Raw genomic sequence first — 21,003 nt, 5'->3', positions numbered from 1 at the left:
TTGGGAGGGAGATGAAGTCATAAGCCCTCAGTATGTGAATGTCGGGCATCCTTTCCTGAAAGCTAACTAGCTTTGTTCTGACACTTCAGCATAACATCTGTGTCCTCTGTTCATCTTCCCTCTGACTCTTTTCACCTGGGTCCTTTGACTCTCTATGATGCAATCTTGCACATATTCTTCTATAAAGATGGTAAACACTCATCTGTTTCCCAATCCAGTATGCAAAATTATTTAAGACCGCAAATGGAGAAAAACTAAGGCTTGGGGTTTGGCCAGAGTTCACCCAATTCTTTCCACCATCCAGAGAGAAGGGCCCAACTGCACTGGCAATCAAGAGAAGTAGCCAATAAGAAGCATTCAGGGAAGGTTTCCACCTTCTCTTGGGATTCACCTCCATAGTAGCAAACTCTGCAGAATGACTTGTAAAAGATGCACTTGTGGAAGGTAGAGAGGAAAATGCAACCTCTTCTGTAAAGAGCAGAGCAGGCATCATTGAAATGGGTGGAGAGGAGGAGGAGGAAAAGAAGAATTATCATGTGGCTCAGTGAGTTATGGATGTGCTGAGAGTGAGCTCAGAGTTTCCAGGGTGAATACATTGCTCCAGGGGAACTTCCAGGGAAATATCCGTAAAGGAAAAAAAAATGGCATTGGATAGAAAGCCTGAGTGTGAGTCCCATCTAAGATACAAGTCATCTACATCACCTCTAACCAGTTAGTTAACGTCTCTGAGCCCATTTCCTTATCTGTAAAACGGAACTGGTGAAACCTATAGGCATGGATGTTTTCCATGAGTTGAAGGAAATAAAACAAATAAATGCTTGCCAAGATGGTCATGGCACTTGAAGATAGCTTCAGTGCTATTCTTTTCTCTTTTAGGAATCCTCTCAAAGTAAAGGAACTTGGCGCTCCCCATGTCACAGTCTAAGACATTGACTTAGCAATAGCCCAGAAACCCTCACTGAATTATCATCAGAATTTCCACAAGCCAAGAGAGCTCCGTGAAATACTTACGAATAGCGGAGAAGCTCCTGAAGTAAAAGACAAGAGTGAGGGTGTCTACGGGCAGAAGGGGATATGTTAAGTCAGGCCAGAGAAGGGTCCAGTGGAAAGAGAACCAGAGCCTAAAGCTCTGGTTCTGGTTCTGATTCCATCACTTACTGGTTACATGAACTTGGTGCAGATCACCTTGAAGAAACAGTTTTGTGCAGTTCATCTGTCATTAGAGGAGAATACTTTTCCTACTATTGTCATGTGGTTGTGAGAAATAAAACATATATGATAAATATGTAAAATTCTCTGTAAGGAGCACCTGGGTGGCTCAGTCAGTTAAGCATCTGCCTTCAGCTCAGGTCATGATCCTGGGACCCTGGGACCAAGTCCACATCAGGCTGCTTGCTCAGTGGGGAGCCTGCTTCTCCCTCAGCCTGCTGCTTCCCCTGCTTGTGCTCTGACAAATAAATAAATAAATAAAATCTTTTTAAAAAATGCTCTGTAAGTTCAAGGTGCCACATTATAACGTGGGAGGAGATCGGAAGGCGGGCCCTGGGATCACGGGAGTTACTTAGCATATGCTAACATCCCTATGACTAGAATAAGTATTGCTCTGGACACAGAGCTCTGCTATCACACCTATGGTCACTGTACACGTTTCCCTTTTGAATTCTCTACAAACCAGAATTTTGTGGTCCCTGTGCTAGCTTCGGCCCATTTTAGAAAGCTTAGACTGACATCTCTCACAAAGCCTCTGTAATTTGGGATACGAGACTTTGTGGTTTGACCTGAAGCTGACATCCTAGTCAAGCCAAAGACCAGAGCCCAGCCCATCCATCTTACAGGTGACATGATGGAAATGATTTTTCCTTCTAGGTGTGATTTCTGCAATGTGACCCTGGGCCATTCTGGACAGATGCCAGCAACAGTGGGAGCGTGAAAGGACAGTGAGAATCATCGGAAGAACCAGTGAGTATCCAGATAAATTGACATGACAATGAACAGACACTGGTGACAATATTGTGCCACTAAAATTATACCTCAACCTGTATACTTAGCTCTGGACCTGAGGGAGAATGACAGCTAGCTCAATTTATTGAAAAAAGAATTTGAGTCTCAAAGTCTGGATGCTGCCTTGCTGTAATATTAGGAATTGAAAGGCACAAGCTGTGTGAAAGCATCTGGGTATGCCAGGTGTGAGGAAATCTCAGGGCTGAGGAGACAGAAGATGGAGAGCCATGGGGTTTTCTGGCTTTCTTATCCTTGCCCACTCCTGTACCCTCTCACCATAGGTAGAGAAAGAAAGATCTTTAAAAAAGTTACTTACCTATTTAAAGTAATCTCTACACCCGCTGTGGGGCTTGAACTCATGTCCCCAAGATCAAGAGTCACATCCTCTTCCAACTGAGCCAGCCAGGTGCCCCAGAAATGATCTGCTTAAGGTATAAGAGCATAGAGTGAGAAGAGGAGGGCAAAGAAATGAGACGTGCAGAGTGATTTCTTTCCTTTTCTGAATTTCTTTGGAATTCACTATTTGGACCAGAAGCTTAGTCTTTCTATTGTCAGATCTCTTTTTCTGTGGAATATCTTTTCTCCTCAACTAAATGGCACGCTCTCTGTTTTATGTCTCTCCCAGCTCCCACATACTAGATATTTCAAGAGTTTGGTCAATGGAAGTGATTACATGTGTTCTCTCAGGAGGACCAGTCTTGAGGAGAGGATTGTAGTAGGGCTGCCACCTGTTGCCGTAACAAAGTACCTGAAAGTGACTCAGCCTAACAGCCAGTCTGGTTGCTCCCAATAGGAGAGAGACAGACAGACAGACTCTATTTACAGAGACCGTGATCACTTTGCACCTGCCTCAGCCAAGCTTGTCCATGCTGGCTGCTCTTGTATCTCAGCCTTTTAGAGAGAGAGAGAGGAGCATGAAAAGTGCACACGTGTATGGTTTGGAACTTTGCAGAGACATTTCCCTGGGGTTGTTAGAGAATTGTTCTTTAGATCTATCTTTTATTTATTTATTTATTTATTTATTTATTTATTTATTTATTTATTTTTAGATCTATCTTTTATTAAAGAACTACATCAAAAGTTCTGGGGGATGCTTGCCCTGAGCACTATGCTAAAATGGACATTGTGCCACGTATCAAGGAGGCAAAGCTTCATTTTTGGAGCCTTGCAGTGAGGTTGGGGAGTCTGTACATATCAGTGGGTGGGGCAGGCTGCCAGTTCTACTAAAGCTCCAAGCAGGATGGGGTTGCTCAAGACTGGGTTCGACCAAAAAAATTTCATAGAGCCTGAAACGGACCTTGAAGCAAGGATCAAATCCGACTAACTAAAAAGAAAATGTACTGGCAGGGGGAGGGGCAGTAAATTAGTTAATTTTACCTCCAGCAGGTTTCATATGGTCACATAAAGTTGGAAAAGTTTTTGGAAAGCCCTGAATTCCAGATTTACAGTTTGCGTTTTAATCAGTAAACACTAGGAAGCCATTAAATATTTTTGAGCAAGTGTCTGAATTTGTTAAAGAATTGTATGGACTACCTGGTAGTACAGAAGAGGATGATGGGGGTTGGGGGTGGGGAATTACAACAGTCCCTAGAGATTATTGGACAATTCAGTAGCCAATTAAGATAGTAGCAGAGAGAATGGGAAACATAGCACTCAGTTCTGGGAAACTTCTGTCTTGGAGCACTATTTGCATGTTGTTTGAGTTAAAAATATCTGGGATTGCTTTTCTGTTTCTTCGCTTTCTTCATAGTCTCCTGACCACTTTCCCCAGGAGAGTGGAAAGAAAATTCCACTATTACCTGTTGATTGTCCTTAGGCAACTCTGCTCCACTGGACCTTAATTATTTCATTTAAATCAGATGATAAATATTTTACCTGCTAGAAGGCAGAGCACTGGAATAAAGAATATCTTGATGTCATCTTTTCAATTCTTTGAGTGCCTTTCTTGTTTATTAAAAAAAAATTTTTATTTATTTAAATATTTATTTATTTATTTATGTATGTATGTATGTATGTATGTATGTATGTAGACAGAGAGAGAGGCAGAGACACAGGCAGAGGGAGAAGCAGGCTCCATGCTGGGAGCCCAACGTGGGACTCGATCTGGAACTCCAGGATCGCCAGGCGCCAAGCTGCTGAGCCACCCAGGGATCCCCCCCGCCAAAAAAATTATTTATTTAAGTAATCTCAGCATCTAAGGTGGGGCCTCAATGATCAAGAGCTTGCTCTTTGGACTGAGCCAGCCAGGTGCCCCTCTTTTTTATGTTTTTTAAAAAATATATTTTATTTATTTATTTGACAGGGAGAAAGCTCAAGTAGGCAGAGCAGGAGGCAGAGGGAGAGGAAATAGCAGGCTCTCAGCTGAGCGGGGAGCCCTACCCAGGACTCAATCCCAGGCCCCTGAGATCATGACTTGAGCCAAAGGCAGATGCTTAACCGACTGAGTGCCCCCTCCCCCACCGCGCCCCTTTCTTTCTGATTTTTTTCTTTTCTCTCTCTCTCTTTTTGATTTCTAATTCTTCAGAACTTTCCAACATCTGCTCTCCTCCAACAGCTATTTCATCCCAGACTGGGAAAAAACACCTGGGAGTCAACGTGAGGCGTGCATGACTTGCCCGGAGTCTCCTGCTGAGGCGGTGGAGGCTGGGGTGCAAGGGTCTTCACACCGCACCTGGACGAGGAGTCCTGGCTGAGCTGACGGCCCCTGCCTCCCAGCGAACACCACGTCTACCCTTACAGCTAACGGAGGAGGCAGAGTCGTCCGTGGGCCCGGAGCCCTCAGCTCTTCCCCAGCAGGAACGCCTCCCCAGGCCCCCGCCGCGCCCCGCTCGTGCTCGGCCCCCAGGTCGCTTCTGCCGCGGGCGCAGCTGCTGAGCGCCTGCACGGAGCCTGCGTGGAGCCCGCCCCTCCCGCAGCCCCAGCCGTCCCGAGGCGGAGGAGGCGCCAGCCAGTCCCCGGCGGCTCCCGTCGCGGCCCCGGGGAGGCCGAGCGTCGCCCCTCCCGGTCCCCCGGGCTTCCCAGGGGCGGGCCCACCTGTGCCCGGGGGCGGGGCGGGCCGGCCGGGGCGGGAAGGGGGCGGGACAGGTGGGTGTGCGGCCGCTCCCCGGGCTCCCTGGGCTCCCTGGGCTCCCTGGGCTCCCTGGGCGGGGAGAAGGCGCGGGAGCTGCGGGCGGCGAGGACCCGAGGCGCGGGCGCGCACCTAGGGGAGGGAGCCTCGCTGCGGGCAGTGGGAGCCGCGAGCCGGCGGGGCGGGGCGGGGCAGGGGGCGGGCGGGCGGCGGCGAGGAGGGGCGCGGAGGGCAGAGCCGGCCGCCGGGGACACTCGGGGACCTGAGTGTCCAGAGACCTGAGCGGCCCCGCGAGCGCGGAGCATGAGCCGGCGGCCGGCTGGAGAGCGCCCGGGGAGCGCGGTCGCGGCGCAGCCCTGAGACGCCCGGGGTGGGCCCGCGGGGGCCGGGGGCCGGGTGCGGAGCGGCCCGCGCCATGGGGAGCCCCCGGGCCGCGCTGCTCCTCCTGCTCCTGCGCCCGGCCAAGCTGCTGCGGAGGCGCTTCCGGCTGCTGCTGGCGCTGGCGCTCGTGTCCGTGGGGCTCTGGACTCTGTATCTGGAACTGGCGGCGTCGGCTCAGGTCGGCGGGAACCCCCTGAACCGGAGTAAGTAGCGCGGGGGGACGAGGAGGGCGCGGAGGTGGGAGGAGGCAGGGCCGTGGCTCCCGGCGCGGGGAGACCAGCCTCTGGTCCCCAGACCCGACTTGCAGCTCCTCTCCGGGTCCTGGTGCCCGCCCGGGCGGCGGAGGGCGGCGCGGGGGCCGGTCGCCGGGTTCCAGAGCCGCCCCGCGGAGCAGCTGCCTAGGGGGGCACCTCCCGCGCGCCGGGCTTGCAGCCCCCCGAGGCAGCGCGGAGCAGTGTGCGCTGGGGATGGAGTCGCGGCGCCCTCGGCCGTGTGTCCCCCCAGGCGGCGCGCTCCAGGGAGCGCGGCCCAAACTTTGCCCGCAGCCTGCTCTAGGGCTCGCGGCGCTTCCTCTCCCGCTGCACTTTCTGGGGTTCTTTACTTTAGCTAGACGGCGGAGAGCCCCCGTCCTCCCCCTGCCCCTCCCCCGCCCCCTCCCAGCCCCTTCCTCTGCTCTCTCCTGGTCCTGGCCAGGACCTGGCCACCCCTCGAGCGAGTCATCTGAAGCTCTCTTTGGAACATACTGAACTCACCAGACCCACCCTGGTCGTGGAGACAGTGGACCAGGCAGTGGTCAGATTCCTACTCCTCTTTTTAACTTAGCTAAAGCCACTTAACTTTTCTGTGCCTCAGTTTCCTCCTAGGAAAATGGGAGGGAAAGGTCTCGTTTTACTTCAATAGCCATGGCTATCCGACCGTCATTTTCAGTTTACTCTAGATGGACCTAACAAAGTAAAACTCTGGAAGTGTCAGGAACTGGAAAAGGTCAGTGTAATAGCAGGAAAAAGTGGAGAAACTCCAGATGAGGAGGTTCCCTCCCCAAGCCTGAGGAGTGGAGCTTCATAGTTCAAGCACACTGTTTCCCAAGCCTTCACTTTCTCCTTTGAGGAAATTCTGAAGGTATATGCAGTGATGAAGTGGCTGGTGAGAAGATGCTTCGACATGTCCTTGTGTCAACTGCTCTGCCCAGAGCTGGGTGTGGTGCTTTGCCTCCTCCTGTGGCCAAAGAGAGGGAATTACTAGGGTCAGTAATTGAGCTGGTTCAAGGTAGAGACATATATTTATGGCAGAACCTCTCTGTTGGAGTAATTCTGGCTCTGAGCAGGGAGACTGGGGTTCCAATCCTGGTTCTGCCATGAACGAGTCGGGGGGATCCAAGGGGAAATGATGGCTTCTCAGGTAGAAGGAGAAAGTTGGACTAAATTGATCTCCAAGGTCCCTTTGAGTCTGGATGCTTAAATTGTGTGATCACCCCTGCTTGAACATTTCCAGGGTCAGAGAGCTCACCACATCATGAGGAGGGCTCTACTTAGCCACACTCCACAGCTCTAAATAGAAGAGCTCTTCCTTCCGATGACCGAAATTTGCCTTCCCCTAGTTAGTTCTTCCCTCCCCTGAGCCTTGCTCTTCCCTCTGAAAGACAGTGAATCGACTCTTCCATACTGTAGTCACTCAGTCCCAAGTGGGTGAGCCCAGGTAGAATGTGTACAGGTGGGAGGCCCCAGGAAGGGATCGCCCTTCTCTCCTCCTTGGGACATCCCTTCTCAGCGTGGCCACCATTTTGTTAGTGTGGTAGCCAGTGGGATCCTCAGCACAGATTAAAAACAGAGGAAAGCAGTTGCTTTGTGATCCTGTTGTTAGTAACGTCTCTTCTTCCCATCCCCAACACACTTTTCCTTTACTTCAAGTGTGCTTTCTCCTTGGAGGCCAGAACCAGTTTGCCATCATCATAATTTCATACTCTGGCTCCTAACCTCTGACTCCTGTTGGCTGGCTCAGCCTTAGCTATCAGTTTGTGGGGCTGTTTGGTTTGAATCATAACTCTCTGACTGGGTTTCCTTATTCTTTGCTTCCATTTCCAAATGGACTCTTCTCCAAAAAGGTGTTCCCAGCTTCCAATTCCAGCAATGTTTTTTTTTTTTTTTTGTAGGTTCAAGAGTGCTTTAATGGGGAGCGTTCCCGGGCGAGGTTCCATGACTCAGAGAGGTGGCCCGAGTCAGGGAAGTCGCCAATGTTTTTGTTTTAATGAGAGCCCAAGCCTGGGCACTGATGGGTCATTTGTGTCCTGTCTCAGCCTCCTAGAACCCTGAGACCCATTTGCTCTGCAGGGGGACTTTTCATTCTGGGCTGTCCCATTCTCTTCTACTCTTGCCTGGATTTCCTTTTGGAATGTGATTTAGACAGTGGCTGTGGTTTCTTCTCCTCCTTTGTTTTTAAGAAGCCCAGATATCTTTCATCTAAGTCCTCTCGTGTCCTATAGGTTTTACTCCCAGCTCTGAGCTATTCCTCTGGAGGGAGAGCAAGGGAGGAGGAATTAAAGAGTAGAGGTAAGGAAAGGCTTGCTAGCATTCCCTTCTTTACTCCTTGGCACACCAACAGCAACCAGGCAATAGAACTTCCCTCCCAGGACTGCACCCATGGCCTTGACCACAGCAACCAGAGTCCCAGCTTGGCTCTGCTTCCCAACAAGCCACCCTCCTCTCTCTAGCAATTCCTGCCAACTCACTCTACCATCAGACTTCCTGTCATCTGTAAGGCTGGCCTCCTTTACCAAGAACCTTTCATTTGCCTGTCCTTGTGTGACCGATACATTGATCTGATGCTGGAAGAAGTGTATGGTGAAAAAGCAGTCACAAACTCCAGGGTGGTAAAGTAATGACAGGGGAGCATGCTTCCTGCTTCATCTTCATGGAATAACCCAGTAGTTTAAGATATGGATGACGTGCAATTTGGGTTCCATATGTAGAAAGAGATACAACCACAATTGGAGTAACTTCAGAGAAAAACAACCCAAATCTTTAACAGATAGAAAATGGGTCCCTTGGACAAAAGAATTAGAACTGTTCAGTCATTCATTTAAACAAATATTTATTTAGCACATACTTTGAGCAAGGCGTTGTGCCAGGTCATTTAGATAGAATGATGACTACATTATGGTTTCTGCCCTCTCAATGGCTTTCTCTCCAGGAGGGAAGTTTAGGTGCATATATAAAAATAATCACAATATGAAACAATTATTGCATTTTACAGATGTGGAGCCTAGATGTTGCTGTGACACTTCTGGAAATGGGATACAGCTCTTTCAACTAATATTTCATGCAAGTGTTGACATTTCAGGAGATCTTGAGGAGTTGGGAGACTTTAACGGATATGGAAAGAGGAGGCTATTCAATGCAGAAAGCAGTATAAATAAAGACCAGGGAAAAGTTAGTGTTTGGGAATGTTGAGCATCTGGGTTTGATGAAACAGAGAGTAGGAGGGAGAATATAGGATGGTGTTATATTATGAAAGACTTTGAAAGCAACCTTGAAGACTGGCATTTCTTTGGTAGATAAGAGAAAGCAGTTTTAGGATAGGGTAGCTAACACTGGAGAATGGAACTGACAAGGGTAAAGCAGTTTTACGGTACTTTAGCATGGATGATGCCTGAACAGGGTATTGAAAGTCCTTTGCTGTGGCTGGCATTAGCCCATTGACTGCTGAATCATGAAGCTCTCCTGGGGATAGGTCAAGGTGGTAGTGGGGCATTCAGAGGGCTTGGGGCAGGCACTATATACTAACACAGTCATAAATATTTCAGTATTTTAATAACTGGTACAGCTGTACTGGAGCGTACTGGCTGAAAAGCAGCCCTGGGAACAGACTATTATTGGAAATTTAAAGACTCTCCATCCTGGCAGGTTTTAACAAGTTATACCCATTTATTCAGATTGGATTAGCTAAATCCTGCCTGGGGCAGAGGTCTGGACTAAAATGGTTTCTAGGTTCTTTGCTCTATAATTGACCTACTGCTGGGACCAACCTGGTGCTGGCCAAGAGATTGCATTTGGGCACAGAGCCAGGGCAGAATGATAGCATGCTAGCCTCTTTCTAGATCTCACGGGGCTGGTTCTGGTATGTCCCTGTTGAAGTGTCACGTTTACCCACTGAACCCTAAAGTGTTTCCAGGCTCAGTAATTAATCAGCTTTTGCTGCCTTAAATCTAAAACACATCTCTCTGGTTGGCCCTTGTGACTTCTGATTGACTTTGAATGGGCCTAGGGAGGCACACCCACAGATGTCAGGCAGGCAGGCAGCTCAGCTCCTGAGGTCACCACAGCCATTCTGATTTGAAAAGGATACAAACCCTCCAAGGCAGAGGTAACTCAGGGCAGAATGGTAATCTGAGCCGCAGGCAGGGAAAGAGGTAGAACAAATGAGACAGATGTGTGGGCAGAGCTGGGATGGTGTGGCTTAGAGTTGACACTCAGAGCAGAGGTGAGTAGTGAGGGGAAGCCAAGCCTGACTCCTGTGCTCCTTGTGCCCTGGACCTCATCTCCCAATGCCCTGGCTGGACTGCCCTTCAAACCTGTGGGACCTCTGACTCCTGTTCCTTTGTCCTACTTATGTCTTTTTATGCTGCCATCCTGGCCACCTGGCTGCTGTGTGTATCTTCAAATCAGTATTCAATTCTGGGCACACACTAGGTGCTTGAATAAATACCTCCTGGTTATGGATGGTAAGCTCTGAATTTCCAGGCACCTGATATTTTCCACTGGCAAATACTTTGTTTTTCAGTGATGGATCCAAGAATAGAACCTAGGAATTCTTGTTCCTTGTACCATAATACATATAAATAACAATAACCTTTCAATACATATGCAAAATAAGAATTAAGCTATCAATGCTTTTTTTATATAAGCATGTTTTCTTTGGACTCAGCACCATGTGTACCAGGAATGCTGTGTGGGACAGATAGGAGGAGACCTTACCCAGACTTGGCATCTCCTTTCCCTGGTCTCTTCCCTTCTTCTGACATGGCCAGGAGAACTGCAGTAGCACACCTCACCATCTCTCCTACCCATGCCACCCACGGACCCTCATTCCAAACTGAGGCTCCATTCGCCTGCTCAGGGTTGCTGAGGCTCCTTACCACTCCTCGTCCCGGAAGTTGTTCAGATGCCCTGCCTGATTATAACTGCTTGCAGCACCAGGTCTTCTGAAGTAACCACCTCTGTGCTGGTTTTAGGAGCTGCTGGTACTTGCACTGCAGTGATTTTCCAGACCACAGAGCCTGGTCTTGCCCTCCAGTGCTAAGCTTTATGGAGCAGAGCGGAGCAGCCGCCATAGCACAGTTTGCTTTGGAAGGGGGCCTAGAGGCTGTTCTTGGAGCCTAGTTCTGTACCAAGTTCCACCAGTCTCAAAAATCTGCCCTTTGATTTTCCACAAAGACTTTTCATTATATCCAAGGATGGTGAAGTCTAAACCAGGCCAATGATATAGTTTGAGCTTTCAGACCCCTTTAGCCTGTGATCCACAATTAATAGATTTATATGTTACCTGATATAAAAAAAATACTCCTGGAAGAGGGAAGAACAGTTTGGATGGTGTATATAAAGGGCGTTGGGCAGAATATGTTATATATTCTGAGCAAAGCATGATGGATAGCTCTTTAAATTTTGCAGACTTTTGGGTTCTAACAAGTGCTGCTTTCAATGTTAGAAGTATCCATGAGACAAGCAAAAATGAATATTATTTTTATCCTTGTGATATTTTAGTATGTAATTTATTTTCTAGCTAAATTTAAAAAAATCGTTTTAAACCACTAACCAACATTTTTAGAAAATAAGGATACAGATTGTCCTTATGGTCCCTGGCTGTGTGAGTGTGTGCGTGTGTGTGTGTGTTTTGTTTTTCATAAGTTTTCATTGAAGTATCTTATATGTTCAGAAAAGTGCACATACAGCTTGAATCTCCCTGTGCAATGAGCACCCTGATGAAGAAGCAGAACATGACCAGCACCCCAGCAGCCCCACTTAAGAATTCCCTTTCAGAGATGCCTGGGTGGCTCAGTGGTTGAGCATCTGCCTTTAGCTCAGGGCGTGATCCTGGAGTCCCGGGATCGAGTCCCACATCGGGCTCCTGCAGGGAGCCTGCTTCTCCCTCTGCCTATGTCTCTGCCTCTCTGTGTCTCTCATGAATAAATAAATAAATCTTAAAAATAAAAAAAAAAAAAAAGAATTCCCTTTCAGTGGCTACCACAAGGACAGATTCACTTAGCCTATTTTTATGTTTTCTGTATGAAAATACATGCTTTATTTTTTTACATGCTTTATTTTAATGTTTATGATTACAAAAATAATGCATGTTCATTATACCAGATGACATCTGTGTGTCTCAAGCACATTAACCCCAGTAAAATTACTTTTTTGTGCTGTTGGTCCTCTAATACAACTGATACAATAACTTAAGGAGTGGCCAATGAAGACCAGTGACCTAAATACTATGAGAGACAGCCCTATGAAATTCTCCATAAGAACTGCTACCAGTGGGGCACGTGGGTGGCTCATTGGTTGAGCGTCTGCTTTTGGCTCAGATGGTGATTCCAGGGGCCTGGGATCGAGTCCTGGGTTGGCTCCCCACAGGGAGCCTGCTTCTCCCTCTGCCTATGTTTCTGCCTCTCTATGTCTTTCATGAATAAATAAATAAAACCTTTGAAAAAAAAAAAAAACTGCTACCAGGGTGGAGTTGAAAAACATTACTTATCCTGTGTGTGAGAACCCTCCAAAAAGGTTTCTTTGGTCTTGATATTAGATATAGTGGGCAGCCCCAGTGGTCCAGTGGTTTGGCGCTGCCTTCGGCCCGGGGTGTGATTTTGGAGACCCAGGATCGAGTCCCACATTGGGCTCCCTGCATGGAGCCTGCTTCTCCCTCTGCCTGTGTCTGCCTGTGTGTGTGTCTCTCTCTCTATGTCTCCTTCTGCCTCTCTGTCTGTCTGTCTCTCTCTATGTCTGTCATAAAAAAAACAAAAAACCAGAAAACTTTAGAAATAGTTGTGCTTCTTTTGAGCAGTCAATTTGTTTAAAATTTTATTGGCTATGTAAATGGTGCAACTACCTGGTTTTTCCCTTTGTATTGGTTACTAGAAAGGTTTAGAATTCAATTATTGGTTCATCTGGAAAAAAGTATAAAAGATTTTATGATCCGTCTTTTGGTTTGAATTTTATACCTCTATATCTTTATTTTTTCTTTCCCCCAACAATGACTTCTAGTTTATGTCATCTTACATTCCATGGTCCTTGTATACCACTTTAACTTTTTCTGAAGCTAATTAAAGCATACAAAAAATCAATAGAAGTGCTATGGTATGTAAAAAAGCATGAAGAAGGGCAGCCCTGGTGGCACAGTGGTTTAGCGCTGCCTGCAGCCCGGGGTGTGGTCCTGGAGACCGGGGATCGAGTCCCACGTCCTGCTTCCTGTGTGGAGCCTGCTTCTCCTTCTGCCTGTGTCTCTGCCTTTCTCTCGCTCTCTCTGAATGAATAAATAAATAAATCTTTTTAAAAAAAGCATGAAGAAGAAATGAAAAATCACTATAATTCTATTTTGACCTAGAGATTGTTGAAAAGAAAAAGAAATAAAGTGGGGATCCCTGGGTGGCGCAGTGGTTTAGCGCCTGCCTTTGGTCCAGGGCGCGATCCTGGAGACCCGAGATTGAATCCCACGTCGGGCTCCCAGTGCATGGAGCCTGCTTCTCCCTCTGCCTGTGTCTCTGCCTCTCTCTCTCTCTCTCTCTCTCCGTGACTATCATAAATAAATAAATAAATTTAAAAAAAAAGAAAAAGAAATAAAGTATAATAAGCTGTGATAACCAGATGCTGGATGCTGGAATACCTTAAACAAGAATTCTAGATAAATAAGCTAGAAAATAATCTTCCCAGTCTTTTTTTTTTTTTTTTTTTGGTCTTTAGTTTACTTATGTGTTGAAAAGTTGAATGGCATTCAAAAATAAATTCTCACCTCTTTATGAGTATCGTTAAAAGCTTAGAATTTACTGAGATGTTGGGGCCTGAGTCAGCATCATTAAGAACAGTGACATAAATACAAGGAAAATTCAATAAAACTTGGGGGACCCCATCACCCCTGATAAAGCAGCTAGGAGACTGGTCAGAGAGGCTGCGGAACCTTTGTCATATGGGCTTCTACCCTAGCAGACCAATGGTGAGACCATAAACATGAAGACCTGTGGCCATTGCCCAGCCTGTGGCTTATGGGTGCATAAAGTCACAAACATCAGAGATCCAGCCCCTTTACTAACAGATGAGGAAAACAGGTCCGGGGAAGAGATGTTATCTCTCTCCTCTACCAATTTCATTTAAACTGTTTTCTAGGGATCCCTGGGTGGCGCAGTGCTTTAGCGCCTGCCTTTGGTCCAGGGCGCGATCTTGGAGACCTGGGATCGAATCCCATGTCGGGCTCCCGGTGCATGGAGCCTGCTTCTCCCTCTGCCTATGTCTCTGCCTCTCTCTCTCTCTCTCTCTCTCTCTCTCTCTGACTATCATAAATAATTAAAAAAAAAAAAAAAACTGTTTTCTTGTGGTGCCTAGCAGAGGCTATGCATGCATCCTATTCCATACCAGATAGAATTGTGCTTTCCAGTATGAAGACCTGGGAAAACGGCCCAAGGATGGGAAAAAAGAGAAAGAAAGGTGGGGGTGGGAATAGAGAAATAACATTCCAAGCAGACCAAGGATTTTATATATAAATGCCCAGAGATTGTTGTGTATTTTTCAATTTTTATTTATTTTATGAATCTGGAGTGTCTGCTGAAGTGATTCACTTTAAAACTTAAAATGCTTATGGAGCATTTACCTTCTTGTGGGGGACTGAGTGGGGGTAAAAAGCATTGATAGTTCCTGGAAAAAATGATGAACTCTGAAGACAAGGCAGGGCTTTAATCCAAGCTCTGTTACTCACTAGTTGCAGGACTTTGCATGAGGTACTTAGTCCTTTTCAAGACTCAGATGCTTCATCTGGGTAAGGGGATGGGGGCGCACTTTGGGTTATAATGCCCTCGCTGTAGAGCTTTTCTTATGACTTAGTAAGATTTAGTGGGCCTAGCACATATTAGGTGCCCAATTATTTAATATAAGCCTTGCACATATTAAGAGCTCAATGAATATGAGTTCCCATCTCTTCCCCCTGAAAGTTTGCAGTCTAGTAGGAATTAGAAAATGGCTGGACAGGCAGGAGTCGATAGATACATTCCTCAACCAGCTCTTTGCCAGCACCTCAATCCATGATACAGTACTGCCCGGTCCTCAGCAGTTCTCAGGCCATCCATGTCCAGCACCTGCCATCAAATGCATGTTCTTTAGCCACCCTTTTTTTTTTTCTTCTGTCATATTCAGCACTGACTCCCATCTTTCCATCCCCATCCCAGGCAAAGATTTGCATTAGGGGGTAGGAGGGGTGGGTCTGAAGTCAAGGATTTTGCTGAGAACGAGGGATCTGTTGGGGAGGTGTCAGGGCACAAGAGCTCTGCAGTTGGGAAATGGGAGCCTGTCAATGTGCTGCGCGTCCCCGAGCACACTCTGAGGATTTCTGGGACTGGAAGCCAGGAACACTGGGCAGTTATCTTCATTTCAATCTTAGCTTTGTAACTGACTTATTGAGGGTCCTAGGGCAGGTGCCTTTTCTTTTGAGGGCTTCAGTTTCATAATCTTTGGAAGGAGCTGCCTCTTTCAGGACTAGGCTTGGAACCTCTCCCGTGTCACTGAGGTGTCAAGGGGACAGTCAGTATTCGCCACACTGGCACTGATCTTTCATGACTCAGTTGCCTGAACTGAGAGGTGGCAGCTATCCCAGTGCTCCTGGCTGCTTGGTCTCCAAGGTCATTTCTGACAACATGGTCTCCACCATACAAGCAGTTGCCTCAAAGATTAAAGGCCTCTCTGCTGAGATCTTCTTACAAATCCTCTGATCCACTCCTTTCCACCCTGCCTGCCAGCCCAAGGTTCAAATAGATGCATGCAGGCATGTGCACATACACACCCTCCTCTCACCAAACAGCTGGTCTCCTGACTGCTTACCACCACCTCTGAGTCAAGGATTGGCAGGAGGAGTAAGGACATTGAGGATTTCCTCATGAACCAGGGACTGAGTGTTAATGGAGCATCTCAGTTCTTGGTTGTCTTTTTTGTTACAGCTCAGTTGAGAGAGCCTGAAAAAAGGGAGAGGACGATGAGGAGCAAATCTCAGGCAAACAGCTTCTGGGAGAAGTATACAGGCACAGCGGAGGGGAGAAATTGAGAAAAGGACATGACCCACCCCATTTTCTCAGGGATTCAATAACTATAATTTGCAAAGCTCTAAGTTTTATTTGGTTCCTTTAAAAATACTATTTAGATACTATATTGTTCTTCTGTTTATAATAACCTAAAAATTTATTTTTTCTAATCTATTATCTAAAGTTGTTGGTTTCCCTAAACTAAGAGGCTGCCAAAGTGTTAGTATTTGCTTGCTGCTCTGACATTCAGTTTTTTTTTTTTTTAAGTAAACTACACTCGGGCGCCTGGGCGGCTCAGTGGGTTAAGTGTCTGCCTTTGGCTCAGGTCGTGATCCTGAGGTCGAGTACCGCATTGGGCTCCCTGCTCAGCAGGGAGTCTGCTTCTCCCTCTACCCCTCCCACCAGCTTGTGCACACTCTCTCTCTTTCTCTCTCACAATCTCGCTCTCAAATTAAAAACAAAAAATCGTTAAACTCTACATCTAACTTGTGGCTCGAACTTAAAACCCCAAGATCAAGAGTCGGATGCTCTACTGACTGAGCCAACCAGGCACCCCTCAGTTCTTTATATTTTGACTCCTGGGGATTTCCCTTGCTTTATAGACTGTTTAATTATGTAAATAAAAATAAGTTTATAAATAAAAAGTCATATTTTGTCCAGCATATCTTAGTATTTCACTGTATTTCTCAAAAGGAAGTCCTTTGGCTTGAATTTTTAAGACTATTTCCAACCCCAATAGCCTATAATTATTGGGAATTGTGTGTGTGTAAGCAAAGGTGAAGGTTCCCATTTGAGGGTTATAGTAGAAGCTACGTAAACTTCCAGGGAATGCAAACCCTGTAGCACAGAGGCACACGTGGTATGAAGATGAGGTTGGGACAATGGTTGTGACATGCTTGTAGGGTCTCAAGTGCTAGGCTACTGAGGTTGGATTTGGTGGGGAGTAACATACATTTTTTAAAGCAGGGATTTGATGTGATAAGGCAATGTTTTCTTATTTTCATTCATTGATTTTACCTTGATCCTTCAGGCATTTGTTGGATAATACCTTTTATGTCCTTGGAACTGTGGCTATAGGTAGATGAAAACTATTGGAAGATTACAGGATGGCCTGGAGTTAGAGAGGCTACTCAGGTACTTCTCTCAGTGACCTAAGGCATGGGTAGTGAGTGTCTAGCTGAGAAGGGTGACAGACAATTGCTGAGACCTGTTGAAGAAAGAAGTGTCAGAATTTGGTGGTAGAGTTGATGTCGGTGACAGAATGTCGGATTGTGAGTTTCACACACGGTTCTCTGGCTACACTGCTATGATCGTTTTAATTAAGGGCAGCCCTGGCCAGCCAGCATCTCCAAAGATGTTCTCATGAGAAAAAAAGTGCTTTCATTTCTCCTTACACTTTCTTCTCTAGGATTTAGATATTATGCTGGTCCTGTAGGACAATATAGAGGGACAGGAGACAGTCACTCATCTATTCAGCAAATATTTATTGCACCCTTGTTATGTCCAGGCACTGTGCTAGGTATTAGAATATTAAAGTGAACCAGAAATTCAAAGCTGTCATGGTGCTTACATTTCATGAAAAAATAAATAAATAAACACATAAACAAATACAAGAATTTGAGATGATTAATAGTTCTTGGAAGAAAGTGTGAAACACAGCAATGGCACAAAATTTCCAAGCGGAGGGGTGAGAGAGAAGACTAGCTTGGAGAGTGAGGTGGCTGTCTAGGAGTGATTTACCTAAAATAGATAACTAGGGGTAGAGGACATGATTAAGCACAAAAATGAGTGAGTACCTCAGGAATTCAGAGAATGGGAACTGGGTAAAAGAGGGGGAAAAATGTAGAACTGAGTCATTGCTCATATTCAGGAGAGCATCTCCTTGCTACCACCTCCTGTTGTCCTGAAAACTATGTCCTCCTTCACCTCTCTGGCTAGAATAGGGTCAGCCTTAGACTCAGTTTTCTAGTGGGAGTACCTGAGAAAGAGGGGTAGCCAAATGCTCTGTTTGGGTCTGAGGAGAAGTAAGAGGGATTTTTTTTTGTTTTTTGTTTTTTTTTTCCTCATTCCAAACTTGGATCCCAAAACCAGGCTGGGAGGAGAGGGTATCTTCACCACCACACAGTTGAAATCTGCCTCTGTACCCCTTCCATCATGGCTTTATGGCTTTTTTTTTTTTTTTTAACCTCTATGAGCACTTATCAAAGTCTGCCTTCCATCAAAGTTATTTATGTCTGTGTTTGCCTTCCCCCACGGGATAGTGAATTTCTAGAGTGCTAGACCTGGGCACTTTCCCCCACTTTGTCTTCCTAGGGCAGAGACTTTTAACCTTTTGTGGCTCACATACACTTGCAGAATCTAATGAAACTGTGGAAATTTGTGCAGAAATCTGTCCCCTCGTATGTTTTGCACGCTCTGCTGGGCCCCTGACACCTATCCATGGGTCCTTAGTCAAGAACTCTGCCTGAGTGCTTTGCCTACTATCTGGTACACAGTAAGTTCCCAGAGTTTGATTTGGGGACATTCTCCCAATTAAATCCCTTTACTTTAGTTGCAGGAGACAGATGTTATGTGGGAGAAAGAGAGCCAGGAAGCCGTCCCACTGGTAGGAGATGGAGAAGAGCCTTATGAACTGCAAGTAACCATCCAGAGAGCATTAGCTTCATTGTCGCTTTTCATCCCTGCAGAGTCAGCCCTTTTGGGCTGGTCTCCTCCTACTCCCTTAAATGCTGCTGTCCAGTCTCATGATATTGCTAATGCTTGCTTTTCAAAGCTCTGCCCATTCTTTCAATCCCATCTCTTCCTTGAAGCCTTCCAGTTATTTCTGTGCCAGCCGACCTTACTCTTTTTGGATCTTCTGTTGCACTGAAGTTGTCTGAAACTCAAAGTTGATATTTTCTTTTATTATTTTCTTTCTTTTCTTTTTTTTTTATTTTTTTAAATTTTTATTTATTTATGATAGTCACACAGAGAGAGAGAGAGGCAGAGATACAGGCAGAGGGAGAAGCAGGCTCCATGCACCGGGAGCCCGACGTGGGATTCAATCCCGGGTCTCCAAGATTGCGCCCTGGGCCAAAGGCAGGCGCCAAACCGCTGCGCCACCCAGGGATCCCTTTCTTTTCTTTTCTCTTCTTTCTTTTCTTTATTGGGAGAGAGAGAGAGAGAGAGAGAGAGAGAGAGAGAGAGGCAGACAGGGAGGGGAAGAGGGAGAGAGAGAGAATCTTGAGCAGGCTTCATGCCCAGGGGCTCAATCTCACAACCCTGAGATCATGACCTGAGCTGAAATCAAGAGTCGGATGCTTAACCGACTGAGCCACCCAGGCACCCCTCTTTTGTTATTTTAGATATTTTCTTTTATTTCTACTATATCTGGGGTGGTCTTATGTACTCCAAGTAGGGTTGTTAAAGAGCCAGAGATGGCCCCAGGGGATCTGATGATGGCGGTTCGCTTCACCCTCCCCATGAGCATGGATAAAGTGCTTGGAAGAGGCAGGTGGTGAACTTGGAGTTGAGTGGGCACAGCATGTTTCCTCCATATGGACATAGCCATCCTTTCTACCTTAACTCTTGAGGTTGCTGTTATGCCTTCTGTGCCATCTGCCAGTGTCTTTACCCCGCTTTTTCTTCCTTTGTCATAGCATAGGGGTCAGAAGCAAATCTCTGAAATTAAGACTACCTGGGTTTGAATCCTAGCTCCAATTCTCAGTAAGCTGTGCTCTAGTGAGCAGAGGACTGAGCTTCACTATGTCCTAGCTACTTATCTGTAAAATGGAGATATTACTAATTCTACTTCATTGGGTTTTTGTTGTGGCAACTAAATGAAATAAGACATATAAGGTACTTAGAACAGTCTGAATACATGTTTATGTATGCTTGTTTTTACTATCATCTTGTTTTTTTAAATTGTTATTGTTTTTTAATTCATGTAATCAGCCTCTAAGGCTCCTTTGTTTCTCTCTCTCTCTCTCTTTTAAAGATTTTATTTATTTATTCATGAGAGACACAGAGAGAGAGAGGCAGAGACACAGGCAGAGGGAGAAGCAGGCACCATGCAGGAAGCCTGATGCAGGACTTGATCCCTGTACCCCGGGATTATGCCCCAAGCCAAAGGCAGGCACTCAACGGCTGAGCCACCAGGCATCCCTTGTTTCTCTTTGATTGTTTTTTGGGAGCTGTTCTTCACATATTGTAGAGAATCCTAGAACAGAATGGATCTCAGAGATTTTAAAAATCTGAGATGGAAAATACCTGCATTTCTTATTCCAGGCCAATGGCAGACCTCTTCAGTAGAACATATAATTCTTCCCCTGAGCCTAGATGCAGTCTCAAAATCTTTCTCAACGCAGTGGTGAGTTGCCTCTTAGAGTATAATCTGCCCAAACTCCTCATCTCACTGATGCAGAATTTAAGGCCTAGAGAGTTTTAGCAAGAATGCAGCGCTAAGCCCAGAATTCCTGATGCCTGAGTAGTGCGCTTTACAGCACACCATGCCCCTCACCATTCTGCCATTACTTGTTCCCTTTTTGTTTGCTGGGAATGCTTTCTTTTGCTGTCTGACTTTCATGAGGTCCTTTTTCCTACCCATACAAGCAATCTGGTGGTGTACAAAGTAAGCATATAACCCATTCTCAAGTCTGTTAATCTATCTTTACTTGCCAGCCAATGAACTGAAGTTATTGTTACCTAGCTGGGGGGGATTGTATACCCAATTCAGCTGCTGTTGAGGGTGACTTGTGGATTTTCTGAAATTTCTCTTGTGACACCCTGCATTGATATTGATAGCTGTGGGTAATCAGCAAAGAGGCTCTTGTTGACTTCTCATATTGCAAAGGGCAGGCCAAGATGTGACACTTTCTCATTCAGCAGGTCCCTTTGTTTCTCATACCCTCTCTGCCTTAGACCAGCCCTTTCCAGTAAAGTAGAGAGCTTCATAAAAAAAAAAAAAAAAAAAAAAAAAGCAAGGGCAGCCCCGGTGGCGCAGCGGTTTAGCGCCGCCGGCGGCCCAGGGCGTGATCCTGGAGACCCGGGATCGGGATCGAGAGCCCACAGTCGGGCTCTGCCTCTCTCTCTGTCTGTATCTCTCATGAGTAAAAAAAAAAAAAGGCAAATGGAGTTATGATATCCTATTTCACCTCCTTGAGTTGAGAAGGGATAGGGAATAGGCTTAGATGAAGTTGATTTTTCTTTTTTTAAAAATATTTTATTTATTTGTTCACGAGAGACACAGAGAGAGAGAGGCAGAGACACAGGCAGAGGGAGAAGCAGGCTCCATGCAGGGAGCCCGATGTGG

The 21,003-nt window shown here is 46.3% G+C and overlaps 1 protein-coding gene across 1 annotated transcript in view; it reads left to right on the top strand.

Annotated features, from left to right (window-relative positions):
* The first annotated feature begins 5,178 nt into the window (after nucleotides 1–5,178).
* The window catches only part of B4GALNT3 (beta-1,4-N-acetyl-galactosaminyltransferase 3), a 100,893-nt gene continuing 85,068 nt past the window's right edge, over nucleotides 5,179–21,003 (top strand). Inside the window, exon 1 of the mRNA XM_041736744.1 lies at nucleotides 5,179–5,652. Coding sequence (XP_041592678.1) covers nucleotides 5,484–5,652 — 169 coding nt within the window. The 5' untranslated portion in view covers nucleotides 5,179–5,483. The remainder of the gene's footprint in view (nucleotides 5,653–21,003) is intronic.

The sequence above is a fragment of the Vulpes lagopus genome, chromosome 21, assembly GCF_018345385.1.
Source record: "Vulpes lagopus strain Blue_001 chromosome 21, ASM1834538v1, whole genome shotgun sequence".
NCBI classification, from domain to species: domain Eukaryota; kingdom Metazoa; phylum Chordata; class Mammalia; order Carnivora; family Canidae; genus Vulpes; species Vulpes lagopus.
Note: the sequence above shows the minus strand (reverse complement) of the source record. Positions and strands in the feature narration are given on the sequence as shown.